The sequence below is a fragment of the Falco punctatus genome, assembly GCF_963210335.1.
Source record: "Falco punctatus genome assembly, chromosome: 7".
In the NCBI taxonomy this organism is placed as follows: domain Eukaryota; kingdom Metazoa; phylum Chordata; class Aves; order Falconiformes; family Falconidae; genus Falco; species Falco punctatus.
The window spans coordinates 66,496,998-66,522,175 of NC_137587.1; the positions used below are offsets into that span (position 1 = coordinate 66,496,998).

The window sequence follows — 25,178 nt, forward strand, 5'->3', positions numbered from 1 at the left end:
GGCCGGCATAGCCCTGTGGGGAGCTCCCCGAGGCAGTGGGGAGCCGTGAGGCAGCCCTGAAGTGGCCAGCGTGGCCCTGCTGGGAGTCCTGAGCTGGCCAGGAGCCCTGAGGTAGCCCTGAGGTGGCCAGGAGCCCTGAGGCAGCCCCGAGGTGGCCGGGGTGGCCCTGCTGGGAGCCCTGAGGTGGCCAGGAGCCCTGAGGCAGCCCCGAGGTGGCCAGTGTGGCCCTGCTGGGAGCCCTGAGCTGGCCAGGAGCCCTGAGGCAGCCCCGAGGTGGCCGGGAGCCCTGAGGCGGCCCTGAGGTGGCCGGTGTGGCCCTGTGGGGAGCCCTCTGAGGCAGTGGGGGGCTGTGAGGCAGCCCTGAGGCAGCTGGCACAGTGCTGCCGGGAGCCCCCCGAGGCAGCTCCGAGGTGGCCAGGAGCTCCGCGGCGGCCGGCGCAGCCCTGCCGGGAGCCCCTCGAGGCGGCCGGGAGCCCCGCGGAGACCCGAGGAGGCCGGCGCGGCCCGCGGGCGCCCCCCGCCCCGGCGGCAGGCACGGAGCCTCGGCGGGGCGGCGCCGCCCGTTACCTGAGGGCCGCGGCCGCGCGAGGGGGCGGGGCGAGGGCGGGGGCGGGGCGAGGCGGGGGCCAATGGGGGCGGGCGGCGGCGGCCGGCGCGCGCCGCTCTTAAGGCGGTGCGGCGGGCTGTCAGCGGTAGAGGGCGGCGCAGGCTCGACGGCGCGGCCATGGCCGCCCTCAACGGCGCCGTGGAGAACGGGCAGCCTGACAGGAAGGTGCCGCCGCTGCCGCGGCCCCTGCGGAGCCTGGAGGTGAAGTACACCAAGGTGAGCTGGCGGGGGAAGGTGGGCAGCAGGCTTTGCCGTGGCATCGCCCATGCTTGGTAGAGTCAGGCTGGTGGTGAGGTATTTTTTTTTCTTTGTAATATAGAATTTTCTCCCTTGCTTTATTTATTATTTTTTGTTCTTCCTGCTGCCCTAGACAGTAAGCTTATGGGGGTGTAAGTGCAGTTGAGTGATAGGAGCAAGCAGGTGACTATGGCATTTCTGTGGGAGCTGCTGTTGCTCCAATCCCTAAGGCCTAAGAAACCAACTTTTTTTTTTTTTAAGGAGAGAAAAACCCCAACAACCCACCACACTCGTGGTGCTGCCCAGTGGCACTTCTCCCTGGCTGTGTGGCAGGCCTGGGGCCCACCGGTGGCAGGCCAGCCGTGTGAGGGCCATGGCGTCACGCTGGGCTGTCCCCTCCGTGACGGCCATCTTCCCGAGAGCCCTGTGCTGCTCTTGCACGCCCACCCGGTAAACGCTTCTAGCATCACATTAGCTCTCAGCAAAATCGGATTTGGATGGGGTGAGCCTGGGCAGAGGCAAGAAGGGGTTTATCTGTGAGGAAGCTGCCTGCCTGGGTTGCGTTCAGCTGTCCTTGACCTGGTGTGAAGCTCCTGTCTCTGTGGTGGATGGGGCCCTGCTTGGCGAGGGGCAGCACTAGGGTGGGCTTGGGTCGGGTGGGTGATGGCAGCATGGAGGGGGGCCAGTGTCCTGCGGGACTGGGCCTTGTGAAAGGGCTCTGTGGTGGGCCTGGGGCCACCCTGCAGCTCCTGAAGAGGAATGCTGTTAGCACACATCTTGGTGGCGGCTTGCTGTCCCAACAGAACTCTTCTGTGGCCTCCCCACGGGATGAGGACTCAGGCAGCAAGCTCACACAAACCCGCACCTCTCCATCGAGCTTCCCTTTCAGCAGTCCCTTCTGATCTTTTGGATTTAACTTAAGGCTCCTGAGCTCAATAGCTCGGTCGCTCAGAGGTGAGGCTGGCGCTGGTGCAGAGCTGAGCACTGCTGCAGAAATCCCTGCTCCCTAACGCAGCTGTGGCTCTGTGATAGCAGAGTCGCTTTTTGTTCCACAACAGCCTGACCCCACTGTCCTGCGCAGTGGGGAAAATATTCCGGCTGGTTATGCTGCTCCGCAGCCTTGACTGCCGTAACTTGAATTATGTGGCTGGACTAAAAGAGCTGGAGGGGCTCAATGAGCATATTAATTGCTGTTACGTTTCTGTATGAAATAAAAGATAGCAGAACTTAAAGTTTTATTTCTTGTGGTGAGAAGGAATAAACAGCAATATCTTATCCAGTGAGGTGTTGACTTGAATTATGCATCTGAAGACTGAAACAGATTAGCAATTAGTGGTAATCACTGGAGGAGATTAATTTTTAACATCCCAAATTTATCTACTCTTTCTTTGTAAGATAAATTTGTCATTTAGCAGCAAATTGGATCTGCAGCTGCTGACTACAGAATGGTGTAATGCTGCACAAACAGCTCTCTCCCGCATCCAAAATGGACACGGCCGTTAGAGTTATTCTTAAACATCCAAATGTTCTGGTTTTTGTTATTTTTATTGTTGTGAACACTTTTAAATACTCCTTAGGGAACTGATCCTGCAGCCATGTATGTTTTAAAACACACAGTTTTTAGTCTCCAGAGTTTTGCTGGAGATTCTGTGCACTAAACGTATCAAGGTACTCTCTTAAAAGGGGAAACCAATGTTAATTAAAAGTGTGAGTTGGACATTTGATCTGATGCGTCCAGTGCATCTGAGAAAATAATGAGCAGCAGTCAGTTTTCATAAAACTGTGAGGGGTTTTCTAAAAGCTCTGAGTTTCACCAGATGTTTACAGCTGATGGCACACTTTGCTTAGTGGAGATTTTTATTTTCGGTTCTGCGACTCATGGGGCTGGGGGAGAGGAAAAATTCTCAACAAAGATCTTACTCATAAGAGCAGCTTAATGCTTGTCATGGATTGTGTGATGGAAGTTATCTGTCCACAACTTTGTCTCAAATCCTGGGTATGAAGTATGAACGGCTAATATGCTATTCTGTTCAATTTCAACTCCTGGCACCAAAGACTCAGGCTATGTGGTGTGATTCCCAGAATGATGCCAGCGTGTATGTTGCATTTAAAACAGCCTGATCCTGTCACTCTTGTGTTTTACTGCTTCTTACAGAAACGTCGCTTTCCTGTCCCAACCCTTTCACATAGAATTAAGGTTGAATGTGGAGGAAAAGCTGCATCCTTCCCCAATCCTTAGTTTGTGAGCATATATCCAATTCTATAATGTTGCAGTACCTGCCCTATCTCCCACATTTATAATGTGACTTTTTGTCAGTGAAACAAAGGAAAACTGAAGTTAAAATGTGTAAATGTTAAAATGCAACATTTGGATCATGGTGGTAGTTTAGGAGCATTAGTGTCAAATTAGTTAATATTTCTAACATTGTATCTTTCCTTGTGGCTTCACTTGGAATTGTTTTTGGCAAAATTTTATTTTTCTCTGCTTGTCTGCAACAGGTGGGTCCAAAAGTTCAGCTTCTACACCAGTCACAACTTGAATGATTTTTGCAGAAATAGTAAGGAGAAACTCATTTGGTGGTGGTGGGGGGGGTGAAAAAAAAAAAGCTGCCCAAGGAAAGAAAACTATGACCCAAAGCAGTGGGAATTCCAAATGTAAGGGATGCAACATTAATCTCCTGGTGGTGTGTAGAGACTCATAAACAAGATTGCAAATGTGGATGACTTCCAAGTAAAAGTACTAGCTTACAGCCACTAACAGGCTACTAATAAAGATTACTTCATCTAATCTTACTTAAAGTATATTTATAAAATATAACACTGCCAAGTTAGATCACAGTGTGGATAAGATGCATGTTGAATCAATTAATTGTATATAGGTATTCATGTTCTGTTTACAGTGAGTAACAACACTCTAGTATTTAATGCATTTTCAGTTACGCAACACTGGGACTGTTTGTTCTTGCTCTGGAAATGCAATATTTTGAAACACTTAAATCTTGTCACAGATGACTCCAAGTGACGTGGGAGGCTTGATCTAGCCTGTGACAAGGCATGATGGGGTAGAACTGAGCCAGTATTTACCCTCCTCTGATGGGGGGTGGGGGTGCGGGCGTGCGGGGGGCAAGTTGTGGAAGTAGCCCAGGACCAGATACAAACAACCAAGTAACATTGTACACTGACATCTCATTTGTAGCATGTAACAAGGGGCTCCTTTTGCCTGAACCATACAAGTTTCTCTCGGTATCTGCTTGCTGTTCCCATGGAGATGTATTTCAAAAACTGTCTTGTTTCTCATTGCCAAGTTATGGTGTTATACTGTGTGGGCCCCATCCTCTGTCTTCTCTTGCTCAAAACTAACTGGGTGCACGAAGGTTTTTTTCATCTGTTCTCTGGCTGAGGTTCTAGTTTGGATAAATGCTGTCTGTATCGCAAAACAGTCTCCCTGGGAGAGAAACGGAACATGCCTGACTCTGCCATCAATGGAAATTGAAGAGCCTTGGACCTTTGAGGAGTACTTGTGGGTTTTTTGCATTGTCTACATTGTTTTTTATTCTTTCTCCTCCCTATCCCACTCTCCTTCCTCTCTCTTCAGATATTTATTAACAATGAATGGCATGAGTCTACAAGTGGAAAGAAGTTCCCTACCTACAACCCTTCAACGCTGGAGAAAATTTGTGATGTTGAAGAAGGAGACAAGGTAAATATTGTTGGAAAGGCAGTGCAAAAGACAGTTTCCGAGGGACTCCCTTTTGTAGGGAAGCACACAGAGGAAAAGCTGTCTTAATGACAATGTACACCTGGCCAGACTGAGCTGGAGGTCTGGGACACTGGATGTGCTGCTCAAGTATTACCCAGGGTGGGTGGGATCAATCCTGTCCAGCTCTGCAGAGTTCCTTTTCCCTGGTAGCAACTGCCTGCTGAACACTATCAGAGAAATGAGATTTAGCCTTGTTCTTGTGTTGTAGACTGGAAGAAAGCAGCTGGTCTGAGAAATAGCCATGATGGTGTATGCACATCCATGACAGAACCTGGGCCTTTTGTTGGGAGTGGTTTATACACTGTGACCTGGAAGCCTGTTGGAGGCAGAAACTCACTCTTATTTTTAAACACAATCAACAAATGACCAGAGTGCTTGGGGGAATTCAAGCTCAGTCATACAAACACGGCCCACTTTCTGCTAGAGGTGTGGTGTTGCTTTTCCAACTGGTATCGTGGGTTCTGGCCTCCTGCACAAATGTGGTAACTCACAGTTAAAACCAAACCAGTATCTCTCAAGAGCTTTAGTAGTCCCTGGCCCTGGTGTGCTGTAAATTAGCCTGGGATGTAACTGCTTGGATTTGGTAACAGTCTGAGGTGAAAAACAATCAGATGTGACACTTCATCCAAAACAGCCCATCGCATATGGGCCAACTTGGCCTGATCTATGGGAGAGGGCTGGCCCAAGAGCCAGCTTTTTGTGGTATGTCATGGGAAGGTGATTCACAGCTTCCCTGCTGTACCAGGGCTTTGGCTGTTCATTGATGTGGGCAGTAAGTGATGAGTGGTGTGGGCATTTCTGCTTGTACTGTGGTGTCTTTTTCTGGGTATCTAAACCTGTCTAACAGTTCTGAGGCAGAGTGCTTGGTTTCCAACCAGGTAGCTGCCTTGAGCATACTTTCCTGGCAGGATTGATACTAGGGGCAATGTGTTTTCTGGTATTATACTGTGTAAAGTGTAGAGCCTGACTCTTCTGGAGATGGGAGCAAGCTTGCTTTGCAATGCAAGTCTCCAGCCTGCATGAAAATAATAAGGTAGCCATTCTTTTTGTATGGCACCAAAGCAGCCTCTGAGACATACGGCCATGGGGGATCTGCATGGGACAATTGCAGATTGAGGCAGAACCAAACAACGTAATATGTAACTTCTTTATACTAACTGGGCAGGACACAACTGTGTTTAATTGCAGTGGCATGTAAACAGCAGAGTTGAAGCTAACTCTGATGCAACAGTATATTACTAGGCAGAAATGATGATGTTATTGTTCCCAAGCTAAGTGTCTCCTCAAGCATTACAGAGTATTATGTGAGTATCTCAAGCCAGCTTCTTAATGGCTTGGTTAAAGAAAATTGTTATGCAGAACTAAAAGGCTGGTTCTGCAGCTTGCCTTCTTGAGACTTGTCCCTGCCTGAATTCAAGGATAACTTGCAGCTGTGGGAGATTCACTGTACACCTCTCCTTGGGGCTAGTAAGTGGAGCCCTCTGCCCGTGGATACTCAGCATAGGTGGCTGACTCCTTGGTGCATAGGATAATTGCAGTCAAGAACATAAGTTATCTCCACCTTGGGGTGCTGAAAGCTTCTTCCACCCCTCTACATCACACTTTAAATATAATAATTTTTTTTTCTCTAAGTAGGTTTTTGGAAGAGACTTGAGTGGTGTTAGACCTGGATCTGGATTAGTTAGAAAGCAGAGTCATGGGTGAGAAGCATCCCAAACTGGCTACTGGTGACACTTGACCATGTCCCACTGTCCTGTGGCAAACCGAGTCCCCTGAGACTTCTTTTTGCCATGATTGAACATTCCCTCCTAGGTCTGTAACTCCAGTCTGTTAGAGTTACTACTGAAAGCAGTGAGTTGTGTTTGGTGGTGCTTTCCAGCATCGTGCCACCGTACTTGGTTGTGCTGGTCAGTACCATGCAGGGGTGGCAGTTCCTGGTACTGGCTCTGGCTTCAGCTGTGCTGTGCCAAGGTTGGCTCTCCATTCTGTGCAGGCTGGGAGCAGGACTCCACTTCTCTAGCCCTGAACAGAAACCTGCCCCTCCCTGGCTGTGCAGAGTGTGTTTTGCTTAGGCTGCACGTGAGGGGTGGGAATTTGGCAGCTGATATCTCAGAGATTGCAATTTAGTTTAGTGCTGAAACTTGGCCAATGCTTTATGAGGTTTTGTTGTTTGTTCTTTAGTTATAGAATTGACCTTAATGGGGTAGTTGGGGGATAAAGGAAAGTCTTGTGTGGAAAAAGAAGCACCAAAAAGAAAATGGCAAATGCTTCCACAGGAGGCTTGGAGTCTTTCTGCCTCCCAAATAATGGCTTAGTGGCAAAGTGTTTGCTAGGTTTGTAACAGAGAAGGAATAACGTCATTAGACTTCTGCCCCCAGTGAATCACGCAGCCCCAGAACTTCCACCCTGTCTTCATGTTACCATGTGAAGGCAAAAATACTTGTGCCACTGTCATTTCTCTGGGGCTGTCAATAGCACTTGAAGACAAGCTCTTTTCTTTTAGCAGCATGTTAACAAGGGGGGAAAGGACTTGAGCGCCCAGCTCAGCTGGCTGCCACAGAGCATGGGGAGCAGGTCTACAGCTGTGACTGTTAAGCAGACTTGATGCCACGGAGCATCTGTCATGATCATTAAGCAGTTCTCTCCTGTGTGGATCTTCGAAGGGTTGTAAGAGGGTTTTGTCCACAGTCATCCTGCCCTCCTCAGATTGCAGTGGCAGGCTGAGGTAAGAGGCTGCAGGAATATTGTTCCTTACAGCAAACTTGCAATGCCCTCAATAAAGGCACTTCGGGCTTCTAAGTTGCTGTTTGTACCGTTTTCAACTTGGGCTTAGAAGTTAGAGCAACACAATGTGTAGATTGTTTGCAGGGGAGGGAGCAGGTCAGGGAACCTCTTCTAATTAAGAAACTTGGCATGCTTATGCCCTATGCCAGAAATGTGCCTTTCCAAAGACATGCATAGTGGAGTCTTTTGGAAAAAGTTAGTACCTCAACAGAAGAAAGACAATTTCCAGTGAGTATGCTCTATCCCTGGCATGTCTCCTTACTGGCCAAACTGAATTAGTGTTGTGCACACTGAGCCTGAAACAGAGCAAGGCTTTTTTGCAGGCATTTTCTCTACTCACAGACCCAGTGAGGTGATGGTCTCCACCATGCTCAGCAGCCTGCTGTGGAGGCAGGAGAGAGGGAAAAAGGGGCAGGAAAGAAATGGAGCAGCAATGAGCAGGACTTCAGGTGGAGGAGGTAGCTTAGAACAAAGAACGGTGTGAGTTTGTTGAGGGGAAGATGATATGCAGTTGTGTAACTGGGGGTTGTATCATAATGCAAACATCCAAGGTGGGTATGACAGTTTGCAGGCATTTCCCAACGCTGTGATGCTTGACTTTGCAGTCTTAATATTCTCTTAGTGGAGTTTTTTGTATAATGCTCAGTAACTCTGTATAGATCAGAACTGAGCACCCGAATGCACAGAACTCCTCCTTGTTGTTTGTGTACCACAGTGTGTCCCTGGCACCTTGACAGTTACAAGTCTTTGTCACGCCTTGTGCCTACCTATTGCAACATGCCTGCAATGAACATGCCATTCAGACTCCCCTAATGCCTAGTCATAACAGGATGGATTAAGAATGGCATTTCAACCTTTCTGAAGAATTTCCTTGTTTTTGCTGGTCTCTCAGGCCTATTGAGGCTGTGCAGACTCACAAGATCTCACTTGGTGGTGTTACCCCTGAGGCTGTTCTGGGAAAGCCTTTTTGGTTGTGTGATAGTGACTGCAGTCTCCAGGCTGCTTTGTGTAGCCAGCACATGCGAGAATGAAGACAACTAGTATCTGCAGGGCTCAGGCGCTCCCATATTTAGATGGTGGGAAAAATCTGGGCATGCACTGAAGTCCTCTGCCCACAGAGCCAATCTCATCCTTGTTCTGTGAGTGCCAGGGCAGTGGAAAGTCCCTCAGTACCAAGGGCATGCTGTGCTGTGGCCTGTGCCACTGCAGACCCAATGCTCTGCACCTTAGTTCTTCCAGCCTAGTCACAGAAGCTAATTAACTGCTGCTAAGGGAAGACTTGTTTAAACCCGACACACTTCCTGTGTTTCTTTGTCTGCTTTTTCACATAAAATATTGCCTTTTTTCAGCTTTAGCCTTCATTCCAGCAGGCAGGATGGGGAGTACCTAAGTGTGCGGTGGCTGGTAGCGCCTTCTGGCTTTTGTGGTGTGCCAGTTTGAATCTGGATGAACTCAACTGAAGTGAACCGTTCTGAAGGCCTGTTCTGCCTGTGGGTGATGGGCCCCAGGCAGGACATGCCTGCCTTTCTGCCATGGCTGCTTGCCACCTCTGTCTTGCCAGCACCCTTGCTTGACTGGAGCACAGATCTCCTCCATGGTTTCCCCCATCAGTGCCCTTCTAAGAGGGTGGATTTCTTTTCCCAGCAGTATAGGTCAGACTATTTTAAAGCTGTGTACTCTTCTTGTAAAGAAAAGGTGCTGAATTTAGTGTAAGGTGCCACTTCCATGGGTGATGACTTGCTGTGTTGTCCATGAACTTCTGCTGTGGGAAAGTGACATGCCTCACAATAACATTTTTCTTGTTTGACAACCACACACTTCCCCATGAGGAGAGAGTGGCCAGACCTTGTTGGATCAGTGCAGAGGTGTACTTTTTCACTGTATTAAGACAAGACTTGAGATAAGACATAAATGAGAGCAACTGGTGAAGTACTATGAGGAATGATAAAGGCCTGAAACCCTCCCTCTTCTCCAACCCCCCTGAGCCACATATTGTGGCGAGGTACAAGCTCTCCATCAGCTGAAGTGAGGCGTGGGCTGTGCCAGACATTACATACAGCAGGATTCTGTTGAAAGCTAGGGCGAAGTATGCTTTATGTATGCTTGGGGTACAGTCTTGGCCTCATGGATGTTGATGGCAGTGTTCCCATTGATTTCATTCTGTCGGGAGGTTGCCCTTGGCTTCACTTTTTTTAAAATCAATGTTTGTGGGGGGAAGGGAGGAGTCAAGGGCATACTGTAGCCAGAGCAATGCATGAAGCTTCTCTGGTGGTGTCAGTGTGGGAAGAAGGAATTTGCTGCCCACCTGAGCATTAGTAACTTGGGTGAGCAGAGTTAGATTTGGTCCAGAGCATAGTAAAACAGCTGGGAGACAAAGGGAGAGGGGCACAGTCTGTGTAGGTGAAATACCTTTGTTACAGCACTGAACGACAACCCCCTTCCAATCTGGTAGAAATGTTCTGGCAGTGTGATCTAGGATCTAAGGGGGCTTCTTCAGCATGTTAACTGTTACTGGCATGGGTTCCAGTGGGACTGAATGGTGAGATCTGATCTGTGATTGTTCCCTTGGCTAAGACCGTGATCTCTTTCATGGGGGGCTTTCCTTCCCACACTTGTTTAGAGGAGGATGATTTGTGCAGGCCAATAGCCTGCCATGCTTAGAGAAGCTGTAATGGGAGCAGAATTGGGATCTTGTTTCTCCATCTTCCCCCTGTGTCACTTACATTCTGTATTGACAGGAATGTGATTCTAGATTATTTTATAAGCAAACCAGTTGCATAAAATTACCTTTGAAGGACCCTATTGCTACTCTGACCTCAAGATTTTTGAGCCTGGGCCAAATCAGAAATGTATTGCAGGCTTGGGTCCAAATCCAGGAGCAAAATGGAAGTGGTTTTGTCAGACAACGTGGTTTTAGCCACCACAGCATCATCTAGGAAGCACCCTGGTGGGGTTTCTGTGCCATTGTCCACCTCCTTCCCTGTAACCTAAAGTTTTCTTGTGTATGTGGCTGCTCCAGCCTGATGTGGATAATGCAGTGGAAGCAGCGAAGGCAGCATTCCAGAGGGGGTCTCCGTGGAGACAGATGGATGCCCTAAGCAGAGGAAGACTCCTTCACAAGCTGGCTGATCTTCTCGAGCGAGACAGAGTCATCTTGGCAGTAAGTACTGTGAGCAGTGATTAACTGGCGACAGCTGGCTGGTAACTTGGCTCCATCCCTCTGATTTTGCTGTATCCATACCTACCTAATGCTTTTCTTTTCTCTCCCTTTTTGAAGGGCAGAAGAGTCTATGCAGGAGTCATGGCTTGCCTTCCTCTTTCTGCAGGATGATTTTAGGGAGTCTTAGAAGGCTGTTAGTTCTTCTATGTAGTTGACTTCTCCAAAACTTCAGCTAGTTATTGAAGTGATTACTTAAACATTTTCTTAGTTTATTGCTTTGAAAATTTATCAGCCATCAATGTTCATAACTGTCCTACCTCTATCTTAAACAAAAAAACCCCACAACCAACAAACAAAACCAAACCAAGCAATGAAACAAAAACCCCCACGAACCACCACAACTGACTTGATCCTTTATTACAAAAATGCAAGGCCTGTTCAACTTCTGTGCAAATTGCTTCCCCTAAAATGGGGGTCTGGAAAGAGAATTTTTCTCTTGCTGGATGTCATCCAAAGTTTAAAATGTATGTAAGTGGGAACTGTTTCTTTCCCTACTGAATGTACTGGCTCGGGAAAATCTCTTCATAACCAAGAAGCTGTGTTAACTTGGACTTCTACACTGATGAGCTTTTGCTGATGATTCCCCATCCTGTCCTGAAGGAGTCCTTCTGGTGCAGAAAAGGGGAGTAGGACCTGAGCTAAAATATGCTGCAGTTGGTAGAAGCCTTTAGGCTCTATGGGCCTTGTACATCTTTCCAAATTGTGCCCACAGATCCTAGCATCTCAACTTTAAAGCTGCTGTCTGTTCATACCTAAGGTCTTGGATCCGAGCACTCACCAGTTCAACACTGTACTTAGGCTCTGCTTATCTTCAGGGGAATGACATTTGGTGCTGTTTCATGTGTAAGTTCCTGAGTTAATGTCCCACTGAGGTCAGTGGGACTTAAGCATATCCCCTGTATGTTAGGAGCCTGTACTTGCATGACTGTTTTGAGCTGGATCACTTTCTCTAACACAGTGTCTCTTAACCATGTGACAGCTTCCAGTTTCAGCAAGACAAACTGAAAAAATCCAGGTCGGAAGGCAGTTCTGTCCAGCAAATAAAAGGGAAGAAATACATATTTGTGTGTGTGAATACACCCTGTTCATTTTCTGCTCGCTTTTTGGTATGACTTCAGAGGACCCTCCTTTTTCCACAACCAGGGCACTCATTTCAAGCTTTCTGCTGTCCTTCTGATCTGGGAGGGCTTGTTTGGCATTGTTGTTTTTACTGCAGAAAACAAGCCATAGCTGCCTTGGCTGCATGTTAAGTAATGACTTATAAAAAAATCAGTTGTTCGAGCAGACATTCAGAGTGGATAACAATCCTAGTCATTCCAAGGGGAATGTCTGTTTGAGTGCTGTTTGGACCCTAATGTCTGTGGAAGATGACAGGGTATGACTTCATATGTAAACAAAGATGTTTCAATCTACCAAGGGATAGTACTTCCTTTATGGATGTGCTGGCTATTTGCACCAATATCACATTTAATGACCTGAGTAGAGAACAAAGCATTCACTGAACTAATGTCCAGAACAGTGAGAGGGACACGGGCTGAGACTGGACTTCATTTAGAGCCGCTCAGCATCAGTGCGGCTTTAGTGAAGCAACTTCTGCTTTGCCTTTGTCTCGGCACAGATCTGAGCCCAAAGGTTACTTTACCAGAACTCTGTGAGAAATGTGTTCTCTATCATCCTGTGCATAAAAGAAGCTTTTCAGCAGTTGGTTTCAGGGCTGTGAAGTAGAAAAAATAGATTTTCAAATAAAAGGAAAGTGGGTCTGACTGATTTTAGTGACACCATCTGGAATCCAGAACATCTCTGTCAGAGGGTCAGTTACAGTGAAGTCACAACACTCACATCATTTCTGACCAGTGCCCAAGACTGCAGCCCTGTATCCCACCCACAGCCACCTTCTGGGGGCTTCCAAAAGATGTGCTTTCATTGCAGTCACTGAATAAAGCAACTTGTGCATGCCTCGGGGTTACTGGATCTAGTCTCCCTTCTACCTTATTTGTGTTAACAAGCTCGTTCTTTAAATAAAAGGGAAGAAAACCCCATGTCTGCAGCATAAAGCAAAATAAAGTTGAGAAAGTTTCTCAAAAAGCTTTTTTTTTTAAGGAAGAAAACATTCACTTGTCTGACAGCACATGCAATTTGTTATTTCAGACTCTGGAAACAATGGATACAGGAAAACCTTTTCTGCAGGCTTATTTCATTGACCTGGAAGGTTGTATAAAAACACTCCGATATTATGCTGGATGGGCTGATAAAATTCAGGGCAGAACTATCCCAGTGGGTAAGTTCCTTCAGACCCGGTTTCGCACCTGGGATGGGATCAGGCTTGAGGGAGTGGGAGGGAGGCCTGCTGGGAAGATGTATGGAAAGGTTGGCTTCTGAAAACCTACAAAAACAGCCTGCGCTGGGTTTCAAGATTTACACTAATGAGAGAACGATGTCAATGCCTGGATAGATCTCTGGAAAATAATGGATGAGCTCTTTTGTCGCTTTTTTAACAGAGAAACCTTTTTGGTTTAAAATTCAGGGTAATTCTTAAAGAAAAAGCCTGATGTTACAGGGGAGTATATTCATTAAGTATCACTGACATTAATTAAGATGGCAGAGAGTGTAAGTACGGTTTCTAGGGAGAATTGTATGAAGGCAACAGAGCATGTGCTGTCTTGGATGCCACAGGGATGTGGAAGAGGGTTGATGTGGAATTCACCATTATCTCTCACCTCGCTGACATTCCTGCATCCCTAACATTGCCAGCTTACAGATGTTTAGAGAGATTGTGTAGTGCTTTTTCTTAACTTTTGTTACAGAGAAGGTCTGAGATGTTGACTCCTCTCAGGAGCCAAAGCACTGAGCTTAGAGGGACCCTGTCAAGTTTTCTGACACTTGAAAGAGGTTTTTCAACATGTTTCCTAGACTGCAGGGCCAGAGCAGTTGCACGGCACTGTTGTGGCAGGGACAGACAGAACACTAGCTCAGCTATATAAGTTCAAACATGGGTTTAGAGAGAACAAGTTAAGACAATGGATGGTCCATATGGCACAATGAACAATATGATGTATTTTCAAAATCAGCCTGTTTTGTTCCTGCGGGTGGTCATTGAGGCGATAGGAAGGACAGGCACTGCAGACAAAAATTAGTCACCAGAGGAAGGACTCTGAAGGGCTGAACTAACAAGACTAACAAGGGCTAACACAAGACCTAGTCCCAAAGAGATCTTCATCTGCCTGGGATGCCCCAGAGGCATGAGTTAAGATGAACAGACATAGGGTTCTTTGTCTAATATGGTTTTAGTCCTGTCCCCAAACTGTTATTTTGCAGATGTCTTAACGTGTTTTCTGTAGAAGCAAGGGGTTTGACTGTTTTGTCATCTTTTCTTCTTTTGTCTCGCAGATGAAAATTTTGTCTGTTTCACCAGGCATGAACCGATGGGTGTCTGTGGAGCTATAACTCCAGTAAGTAGCAGTGATGGTGCCCTGCATCTCCCTTAGAACTGGAAGAAGTACACAACCCCATCTTTTACTGCAGCCATTTGCTTCCTAGTTAAGTACAGCTGTTCTGCAGGGAACTCCCATTTCAGTTGCCTGATGTAGTTTATTGGTTTACCCCCATGCCAATTGCTCTTGGCAACACAAAGTCCTCTGCAATGGAAGGGTGGGTCTCCTAATCAGATGCTCTGTTCCTCTAAGGCTGACACCAGTCACCAGAGACCAGTCAGAGCTCTCTGACTCTTGTACTGCTGGGGCAACCATCTTGTCATTATGTGTGCTAGCTTTTTGCTGCCTAGTGCTGATGCATAGTTTTGGGTTTTAAATCATATCCGTTATTAATAACGCCTGACTGGTCTCTGAGCTTTCTGTGATTAAATCTCACTGAATAGAGTTTTCTTTTCCTTGAGGTCTCATTCTCTGCTGAGGGGACAGTGTGGCTAGTTTGTGGAATACCTCCAGTTTCAGTGCGTGTTGCTTGCTCTGTTTAAACAGACAGCTAGGAGGACTTTACAGCTACATGAGAGACGTAGTTGGTTCCTGTCTGGTTGTAAAATGCTTTGAATGTGGTATCCTACAGGTCATGAGGCAAGTGGTGTTGTGCCAAAGTTTTCTGTTGGGATACTCGGATCAATAAGAATCCACGGGATATTTTGGCTTTTGGGATAAGGTAATAGGAGAGACTGAAAGAGGTGTTTGTGGGGTGTTGGATTTGCTGGATCCTGGGAATACCAGGTCTGGACCACTTCTGAAAGGTATCTGGGGAAATTTTGCATTTTCCTTCAGCAAGACTGAGTTTATATCCCCAGTGATAAGATGGTACAGTCTATCCAGTGATGTCAGGTTGAGGCAAAGTGGGAGATGGTCAGTACTAGTTATCGAATGTTTGGCTTGATGACTTCTCCACAGCTTTTCTGGCTGACCAAACAATGTGACTGCTTCTGAGCAACTAGAATTTATGCTTTGAGATCAAAACATCAGGTTCCTCACACTGATCGCCAATTAAAAGTTATCTCCCTGTCACACTTAGCCACCTTTGGCACTCAGCAGTGCTTTAGAAGCTATCCCTTTAAAAGCCTACACGTAGGATGCTTTGGAAGGCCACTATAAGGGGACATAGTGGGACTTTTGACATATCAGGTAGACTCTGTATCAGTGATAAATACAATAGAACAGAACCAGATTTGATTCAAGTTCAACACTGTGTAAAAAGGATGATTTGGGTCAACAAAACCACATCTGGTTTCAGTTTACTTAGAACAAACCCCCTTCAATTTTTTCCCCCTCTTAACACCAACAGTCTGTGGATTTGTATATTCCTACTTGATTTAAAGAGATTCTGTCACTATCCTGCATATGTCTCCCTAGACCAATTAACAGTCTCCCTCTTTCCTGTGGCTTCACTATATTTAAACCAATGTTCTGAGCAAGGGAAGTGCTTAGAAAGTGCAGCATATGACTGAACTTTATCCCAAGGTGATGTCATGAGGCAGCCCTGGAGTCATTTACCATTACTTTCACCAGCCATTCTGCCATGGAAAGCTCCTAATGGAGTTATGTCATACTCTGAAAGTGTAGAAGAGTAGCGTAGGTGTGGATGACTCAAGCTGCAAAGTCAAGCCTTCAAGAAGGCTTAGGAGAAGAAGACAAATGAGCAAATCATGGGATGCGGCCATTGGAGAAGATCACTCAAACGAAACAGGTCTGGGAAGGAGGGAGAGGCAAGTTGAAGAATAGCACGTTAGACTATATTCTGCTTTGTCTCAGGGCTGCTGGGTTTGAACAGAATTCATCTCTTAAAAGTTACACTGCAAATCTATTTGTAAGTGTGAATTTGTAGATTCCTAACATATTTGGCTTCTTTGTCGATAGCTGAAGGCCCTTGGCTTGAGTCTTGACGAGAAGTCCCCTCACTGTTGGCCTGCTTCCATCATCCCTAAAGCAGCATTAATTATTTTTAATGAAGAAATCCTTTCTGCTGCTAAATGACCTTTCTGAGATTCAGTGTGAGCTAGATTTTCCACTTCTTGCTTAGTCTCCAAGATCTACAAATACACATGACCATGAAAGAGATTAGCACAGAGGAAACTGATGTGGACTGGTTCCTAATTCCAAATAAGAAAACTAATTGGAAAAGAGGAATATACAGTTTGAAGGGAGTCTAAGACCTCTCCTGGATTTCTATGACTGAACAACACACTGAAGTTTCCTAGTTATAAACCTGGAATTTAATTATATTATGTAAAATTATATTATGTAACTCCGAACTACTCAGCCAATACTTAACACAGAAAAATGATTATTTTTTTTTTCCAATGAGCAGTTGCACCTCATAATTCCTCCACATAAGGACACTGTACAAAAGTGAGCACTGGGACACTGCCTCCAATGCTATTTCTGTGAACAGCCAAAATCCGATACAAAGTGTGATCAGACTCCTGTAAAGAATGAGGTCACATCATGCAGAGGTTTGTCCAACTTACAGGATTAGCTTGAGGATTGCCAGCAGTATTTGGGATCTCAGGGGGAAATCAAGGATTTTATACTCCATAGGCCAAGCAAACACAGTATTGTAAGCAGATGCTTCTCTTTGTGGCTGTTCTCCCAGTTGCTTCTTTCTCCCTGGGCTGTGTGAAGGTGGGGGAAATGCTGCATGGAAATGAATTGGTGACTGTGCTGGGCTGATCTGACACCAGCCTTGTTTTCTTGCAGTGGAACTTCCCGTTACTAATGCTGGTTTGGAAGATGGCACCAGCACTGTGTTGTGGAAACACTTTGGTTATTAAGCCAGCTGAACAGACTCCTCTCACATCGCTGTACATTGGCTCGCTGATCAAGGAGGTAAGGCAATCTGAACATGCTGTCTAGATACTATTCTTCTAAGGTCATAAGCAAGACTGTATTTTGACTTGGCTGTGTAGGTTTTTAGGTTTAAAAGACATTAAAGCCTCAGAGAGGAAAGAGAGAACAACCTCTGTCTTCAGTCTTTTCTTAAAAAGGCCTTCATGACTGTCAGAAGTTGGATGGTAGGTAGCAAAGATCACAAAACCTGTACGTTTTTTTTCCTTTCTTAGGAAGCTGCACAGAGGAAAAATGGTGCTTTTTATTCCTCTGCCTTGTCTTCCCCTCTCCCAAATGAGGGAAAGACTACCGCTCAGTTTTATTAGACAGTGGGACAAAACCAGGGTGTGATTAGACATGAGCGTTGTGTTTATACCGTTTTAAAGTGGCATGATAATTCAACCAAGACAGAGTGCAATGGAGAACATTCTTCCTAATTTCTGTAGTTCACAGAATAATTTAGCTATGCCTGGCCTGTAAAGCCAACTTGATAATGAAATAAAGGGAAGATCATAGGCTGTGATTTCAAAATGTTGGTTTAGGTCTTGTCAGGTACGATCTCAGGTGCCCTCAGATCTATTAATCATACAGAGCTGGCAGGAGGTGTACAGTACCTTCCAGCACTGGTCAGCACATCAGCTTCCTGTAGCTACGTGTGTAACAGATTGTGAGGAAAACTAAAAGGATTGTAGATACACTTTTGCCTCTCAGATGGAAGTCTGTTTGTAGGCTCAGTCAAATGATAATGATGATTTTGTATTTTCTTGGTTTAGCCTGGGAGAAAATAGAAGGATATGTTAATAATTGACACTTAGGGCTCCTCCATCAGGAAAGGCAGTGCGAAAATACTACCAGTTAAGTATCTCCTACAGTTAATTGACTTAATAAGATTACAGAAGAAGAGTGAGCATAGGGTGCAGTAGTCATGACTTCTAGTTAGACCTGCCACACCACCGCTTTTTTCACTCTGATGTACAGCTCCCCAAACACGAACATAGCATTCCCCCCAAAAGAACTATTCAGTTGTGGTGAAATTAATTTTTTTTGACCTGAAAGTCTAAGCTACCTGTTTCTCACAATTGAACTTCAAGGCAGAAGTGTAATTAGAGCACAATAATTTTATTTGAAGATTCTCCTTTGTCCACCCAAAATTATCTAAATTCTTTGCAGTTTTTCAGAAGAAAAAGTTAAACTTTTTTTCCCCATCTTTAAAAGGATGCAGGAGATGTTACCACACAACAAAGCTATGTGTCAGGTTCAATGAAATAATATTGGGCCAACCAAAATATTTGGGCTTTCTTTTTTGCTGAAAAACAAAAAACTTTTTGGCTCAGGATGACCTGAACCAATTTTTTGTTTCCTTGTGGCTTTGCTGCTGGCTCCAAACACCATTACTTGCACAGTTTGACACGCGATATTTTCTTGAAAACTTTTTAGCCAAGATGCAAAGTCTATTAAACTCACATTTATCATTGTCACATCCATAGAAGAAATCAGACTGCCTTTTTAATTTATGAAAAGAAAAAATAGGAAAAAAAAATCTTAGGAAGATAATTTTTTGCAAGATACTATATGAGCAATTGCTTCCATTTTTTTCTGTATTAGGAAGGAGCAACTGCATTTATTGAGATTTTATATTAAAAAGCCACAAGAAATGAAGTGACGGTTTAATATTCTGCAATTCTATTGTTAGAAATTGTGGGGAAAATAACCTTGTGCAATCAGTAGTAGGAGAAGGCTAACCTGAAAGAGCATAATCCTTGAAACTCTTGTTTCAGGAAGTAAAAACAGACCAGTAAGTCCCACAGTTCTCCTCACAGTAGAATTTCACCTAAAGTTTTGCCATTTGTCTCTCTTGGCAAAATTACTAGTTGGCTAATCTAGGTTGTAAATGTGGTGGAAACTGGCATAAGTCTGTTACCATCTGCTCTTGTATTCCTGTTTTATTAGCCTCATCATCTAGTGAGGTTTTACTGACTTCTTAATCCCTCTGGCCCCTGAAGAACCACAAATGTCAACCTTTGTTCAAAACAAACTTTCATTCAGTTACCCCTTGGCTCCAGCTGCACAGCAGTAGCTGGGGGCCAAGTTTGGCCAAAAGACTCACTCTCTTTTGACTTGAAACTGGGACTTCTCCAAGAATTCTTACTGAAACTTGGCATTTCTTAAGCATGGCTGTTAGTTTCACCCACATCTGCTCCAGCTGGTAGCACACAGCCATGTTACTGGAAAGTCTGGAAAACAGTGATGTATCTGGTATGGGCTTCTTGTCTGCAATGTGCAATTCTTAATTGCAAGGAATATAGTGCAACTACTTCAAGCTTCCTGAGAACTGAATTGCACTCTCCAGAGTGCAGATCCGCGCCAGAGTGTTCAAACTCTCTCTCTACAGAGCTGTATTTAACCTCTGTTTTAGGTGGGTTTCCCTCCAGGTGTGGTGAACATTGTGCCAGGCTACGGCCCCACAGCTGGAGCTGCTATTTCTACCCATCACAGCATTGATAAAATTGCTTTTACTGGATCAACGAAGGTAGGTGATGGATTTCTCATAAAACACCTGCCGTTCCTTTTTTGCATTCTTTTCTAAAACTGTCATCCACATAAGACTGGACCAATGAAATGTTGTTGATTTCTGTATACTGAACACCATTTTCCAACATATTCCATGCAAAAAGATTTCTCAGAAGCATTTGGGACTTGTCTAATTCAGGTTCTTATGTTTGTGACAATCCCACATCTCTTTAAACTGGGTTTTGCCAAACCACCACATTTCTGTAAGAACTGTAAGTAGTAGATATAAGGTAAGACAGTCTACATGGGAGGCTGGCAGTGACTTAACATCATGTCATTGACCTGTTGGAGCTTCTGGGCAAGTTTGCCTGCCAGTCCTGCCCTGCAAGCGTGTGCGGCTGGAAAACATGTCAGTCAGAGCCCTGAACAATTTTTTCCTCGGCTTTAGTTACCTCTGAGGAACTAGGACTTAAATAATAACATGGCCCTGTGCCTGAGACTTCCTCTGCTGACGTGGATGGGATTAACATTTGAGCTTCATTTGAGACCTGCACAGTAAAGCACCTTCTGTTCAGTTTTTACCTGTAAATAGCTACAGCTGCCTTCCTTACGAGAGCGGTGGAAGTGAGTGCACTCTCAGACACCTACAGCCATCTTCTGTACCTACATGGGGGAAGGGAGCACATGGCTTGGCCTAGTCCATGGAATGGAGCACAGTTGTGACATGCAAACAAATTTGTCTCCAGTAATCACTGCAGAAAATTATGAGACAAAAGCTTGCTTAGAAATAGGAACATTTTTTCCACTCGCTGCTCTATACACACACATATATATTCTTGCCATATACACACACCCCCTGAAGACAGGCAATGTCCAAAGAATGGAAATGCTGACACCAATGGGTGCAGTTGAGGCAAATATAGTCTCTTCTCTTTTATTTCTTTGATTAACATTGTTCTTGTTGAGCATTTGCCAAATTAATGAATTCTTATGTCTATCCTCATAATTGCAGAGTGTAATCTAAATGTATAATGATGACAAATTACCTTGAATAGTATTCTTGGTCGGTAAAGGCAACTCTTAACCAACCAGTCAAAAGCTGCTGCATTTAACAACAGTACCATCTAGTGGCTTCGTATACATGCTCACTGCTTTGCTTATCCCATAGGAGGAGGTGTGTTAAGCCTCTGTTTCTATATAGGGATCATGGGAACAAACACCAATGCAATACAGTAAAAGTTCACAATGAGCTTTTACTCTCTTGATAGTTAGAGTTTACCCAGTTACATGCTTCTCTCCAAATCCTAGATCATAAACTTTTAGTCCAGATGAGACGCTGGCTGTGTGAAAAACAATAGAGCTTATAGACTCATCCAGCCCACATGGATCTGTTTGGGTTTTTAATGAAAAAGGAGTATCCAGTGGATTAGGGGCAGAAGGAAAATCTCAGCTGCTGGAGCCTGTAGGCAAAAAACTCCTATAGAGCTGTGCTTGTCTTCCTAATCCATGGGTGTGCAGGAAACACCAAGGGAGACAGATTCTTTGCTAATGCATGTGTAATTTAGAAGTGTTTTCTTCCCCCTCCACCCATCTGTGAGTTCAGCTGCATCTCTGCAGTATTTGCAGCATAATGCTACTGTTTCTGAGCCAGGAAGTGAAGCTAATTCAAAATATATTTTGACTGACTTTTTAAGCCCCAGCTTGGGCTTAGTGCCAGCCTGGAAATACTGATCTTAAACTCCACGAGTATTTTCCCATCTAGATTTCTTCCTTTCCCTTAGTTTATTAACTTACTCCTCTTCGGCCAGCTAGCTTGTAGTAATGCCTCCTGCGAAGCTATGTGTATCTGCAGCATGATGCATCGCTTATTTCTGCTGTCTCTAGGACTAGGCTGCTGAGTGACTAGAGATGATCTGTACTTCTAGGTTCGGGAGTCTTGCTTAAGTTACAAAGGCAAACCGTGAGAAGTGCAGACCTGTAACTGCCAGCCAGCTGCCCCATGCTTTCCTTGCTCATAGCTCAACTCCAGGGCAACAGTACTTTTAGGCAGAAATAAAGTTAAAATTGCCATGCACAAAGGTAAAATAAAAGAAAACCAGTTACAAAATAAGGAAATTCAAATATAAGACCACAGTTAAAAAGTATTTTTAACTCATACTGTTTCTAACAAAATTAGATTACTAAATTATTTGGATGTTTGGTTTATGCTCTTCTTGTGAGGAATTTCATTTTTTAAAATGGAAAGAGAAATTGCTGTTTTGGTGTTACCAGTATAAAAAAGAAATAGCACATTCAGTCAGAATCTGGAGAAAACGTTTGATATGAAACAATTTTCGGGGGGGGGGGGGGGGGGGGGGCGGGATTTGACATTATTTTGATTAAATTCTGGAAGCAAAGTAAATCCTTCCCTTCAGGAGAGGGAGGCCAGATAAATTCCACCAAATGGTCAGAGCAGGTTCCTGGGCAGAAAGTGTCACAGCAGAGCTAGCCAGAGTTTGTCTGTTGATATCCTCAGGTAATGCCTTGGAAGAAACATGTCTCAACTGTTCTTGTGTGTGGAGCAGCTCAGCCTAAACTGTCAGAAAGAAGTAGTTTTCTCTTAAATGTCAAAATCTCTATATCGCTTTCTGGTATGGGAGTAGTAACAGAACTCAACTCTAAGAAGTTGAATTCCCAATTTTTAAAAGCAAAACTCACAAACCTCAGAGCCCCATAGTGAGCAATGCTGGCAATCTAGCTTACACTGCGTGGGAAATGCCTTGTTCTGCAGCTCTGTGTAGCAGATAACTTCAGGGTATGGTTCCTTTAGCTCTCCCATATAGGCTGCCCTTTCAGATCTGCCTAAACCAAACATTAATTCTGGGGCTGGTTTTGACCCAACAGATCACAGCAGTAGGAAACTCAAATCATTTCAGTGTTACTGCTTGCTTCAGCCACCCACCAGGCTCTTCTGCCCTTGTTAGCATCACACTTGACACACCGAGTTAAGACTTTCAGGGGAAACAGCTCATGTCCTCTTTGTGTCTCAATGCTACAGGTTGGAAAACTGATCAAGGAAGCTGCTTCTAAAAGCAACCTCAAAAGGGTGACGTTAGAGCTTGGAGGGAAAAACCCCTGCATTGTGTGTGCAGATGCGGACTGTAAGTATTGGCTGCTGTGTTTATTTGCTGTAAGAGACTTTGAGCATGGTGCTTTCTGTGTGTCTCTGCTGTCCTTTGGCAGCTAGCAGGGCTGGTGTTTGCCACTGTATCCACCCCAAAGGCTGAAGGAAACCTCTGTCCCAGAGCAGGATACAGTTCTGCTTTGCTGGAGCCTCTTGCCCAGCACAGGGACCATTCCCATGGCAAATGAACAGATCATTATACTGTTGCCTTCCCTGGGGATGGCTGCAGTTGCAGATCAATCTTGCATTCATGCATTTCTGTTTTTGTGGTTCTTTCTTTTTGGTTGGCAGTACTGCAGAGCCTAAGCCAGCCGCTGGAGAAAAGCAGTTTTCTAAAACGCAGCCCCTCTGCAGGCATTCCTGTGACAGCAGAGTTTTGTAGGACCTGATCTAATCCAGCCTTCACCTCCCTCCTGGGGGTCTGCAGGACTCATTTTGCATGTTCTGTCGTGACTTTGTTGCATCAGTGAGTAGTGCTAGGAGATACGTGTGACTTGTGACCACTAAAGTGGTTGGAAAAAACTTACTTGGCTTGGGGAAAATACTTTCCACTCTCCTGCAGAGCAGAGGTTGAAAGCCAAAGGTATTTGTGCCATCTGCTAATAGTAAGCATTGCAAGGACCTGGTCTGAGCTGGCTGTACAACAGAAGGGCACCCTGCTTTCCAAACAACGGCTACTGAAACTCATCTTCAGGAGCCAATACACAGTATCTAGGACTCCACATCTGAATTCCCACAGCAAGAAAAACTGGTTACTGCCCTCAGTGAGTCCTTGTGGAAGAAAGTATCAGGAGCTATGGCAAACTAGACCTTGAGACAAAAGGCAGGAAGGGGGGATGGAAAGAATAAGAGATCTGGTTTGGGGGCAGTATGAGGCCTTGTGAGTGCCTTCAATGGGTGTGGACCATTGTCAGCATTTTTTATGGGGGCTTTTAAAAGAGAAGGAAAAAAACAAGTCTGGAAACAGTGGAAGGCTGAAACTGTGCATGTGGTAACACTTTCCCCTCCTGGGCTGTGTTGCAGTGGACTTGGCAGTGGAATGTGCCCATCAAGGCGTGTTCTTCAATCAAGGGCAGTGCTGCACGGCTGCCTCCCGAGTGTTTGTGGAGGAGCAGATATATCCGGAGTTTGTCAAGCGCAGTGTGGAGTATGCCAAGAAGCGACTTGTTGGAGACCCCTTTGATGCCAGAACCGAACAAGGGCCCCAGGTAACTGTATGTCTGAGAACAGTTGTTTGGTTTTTGGTTGTGTTTTTGTTTAATTTTCCTTGTGTAAATATTATCCTTACAAATATGGTCCCAGAAGAACTGCTGAGGGGTGAGTAATGTACCATGGCTCTATTTTTCTATTTTAAATATCAATTAATCACAACCGTTGAAATGTTATGTTGTAATTTTTTTAAACACAAATGTATTTAATTGACTTCTTATCCAGCTTTATGGAAGGGGCTGTCTCTCTGGTACAGTAATACGAAGCATGTTGCATTGAGCTATAGCAATGCACAGAAGAGTAGCACAGCTGTGGAAATGGCCGTTCAGCTACTTGGCTGTGTTGGTGATGACAGTTAGAGCACAGGGACTCACGAGTCCCCACTTTCCCTCTCTTCCTCTGCTCCCTTTCTGATTCTTTGGAGAAGTTTCAGCTGAATTAGGAGGAAGAACTATGCCAAGCTGCTGTCATGACCAGCCTCATCAATGCTTCCAGAGCCTTCCTCTTATTTTTAACTTCCAAAGTAATCTGAGCTGTGGTGGAGAGCTCTAGAGAGGGATGGTCCTGGGGTCAGATCTTCTAACAGGACCACTGTTGGCCACCAAAAATAAAGGGGGAATCCCAGAAATCTACACCCTAGGCCTCCTATTCTCAGTACTGCACTGTGAGTTTTTCTTCCTTGATACCATATAGGATCCCTCAGAGAAGGGATGGCTATGAGGATGTCTGCCTCCCCTTATCTGGATCTAGGCCCACTTGCACATGATTCATGCATGGCAAAGCCTCATTGCATGTCCTCATGCACAGGGAATAAGGTGATGTACATCCCCTGTTCATGCTAGGGCAACATCTGTCGCTGTAACTTGCCTAGAAAGAGATTTCAAACTGCTTAGCAATTTTAGGAAAATAATCCCATGCTGGAACTTGCTTCAGCAGAGATGAGCTGACCCTCAAACTCTTTTAAGTTCTGCTCTTACCTTCTGTTAAGGGCTGTCAGCATTTCAGGTTTGTTTGTTCATTGTTTTGTTTCTTTTTTTTTTTTTTAATATTACATCATCCTAAACCTTATCCAGCAGTAGCAGTAAGTGAGCTGCATTTATAGTTTGTCCCATCAAGACAACGTTCACCTGACTGCTGTGACAGACACTGTTGATTCTATGAGAACAGCCCCGGAAATCACAGGGAGTAGCTGTGAGGTTTCAAAGGGTGAAACACTGCAGTGAGCAGAACATATAGAACTGGGCTGCTTATTTCAGTTCATCCCAGTTCTTGCCAGGCTGTCAGAGCACTTCCCAGTGAGCACTATGGCAGAGCACCATCCCCTGGTATCACTGCTGGGGCTTAAGGGAGACTGTGCATACAGA

General features: G+C 45.2%; 1 protein-coding gene across 1 annotated transcript in view; it reads left to right on the forward strand.

The window, feature by feature from the left end:
• The first annotated feature begins 253 nt into the window (after nucleotides 1-253).
• Nucleotides 254-25,178, forward strand: part of ALDH1A3 (aldehyde dehydrogenase 1 family member A3) — a 37,384-nt gene continuing 12,459 nt past the window's right edge. Inside the window, exons 1-9 of the mRNA XM_080397559.1 lie at nucleotides 254-823; nucleotides 4,440-4,544; nucleotides 10,408-10,548; nucleotides 12,757-12,886; nucleotides 13,996-14,057; nucleotides 16,803-16,931; nucleotides 19,348-19,461; nucleotides 22,480-22,582; nucleotides 23,629-23,813. Coding sequence (XP_080253685.1) covers nucleotides 725-823; nucleotides 4,440-4,544; nucleotides 10,408-10,548; nucleotides 12,757-12,886; nucleotides 13,996-14,057; nucleotides 16,803-16,931; nucleotides 19,348-19,461; nucleotides 22,480-22,582; nucleotides 23,629-23,813 — 1,068 coding nt within the window. The 5' untranslated portion in view covers nucleotides 254-724. The remainder of the gene's footprint in view (nucleotides 824-4,439; nucleotides 4,545-10,407; nucleotides 10,549-12,756; nucleotides 12,887-13,995; nucleotides 14,058-16,802; nucleotides 16,932-19,347; nucleotides 19,462-22,479; nucleotides 22,583-23,628; nucleotides 23,814-25,178) is intronic.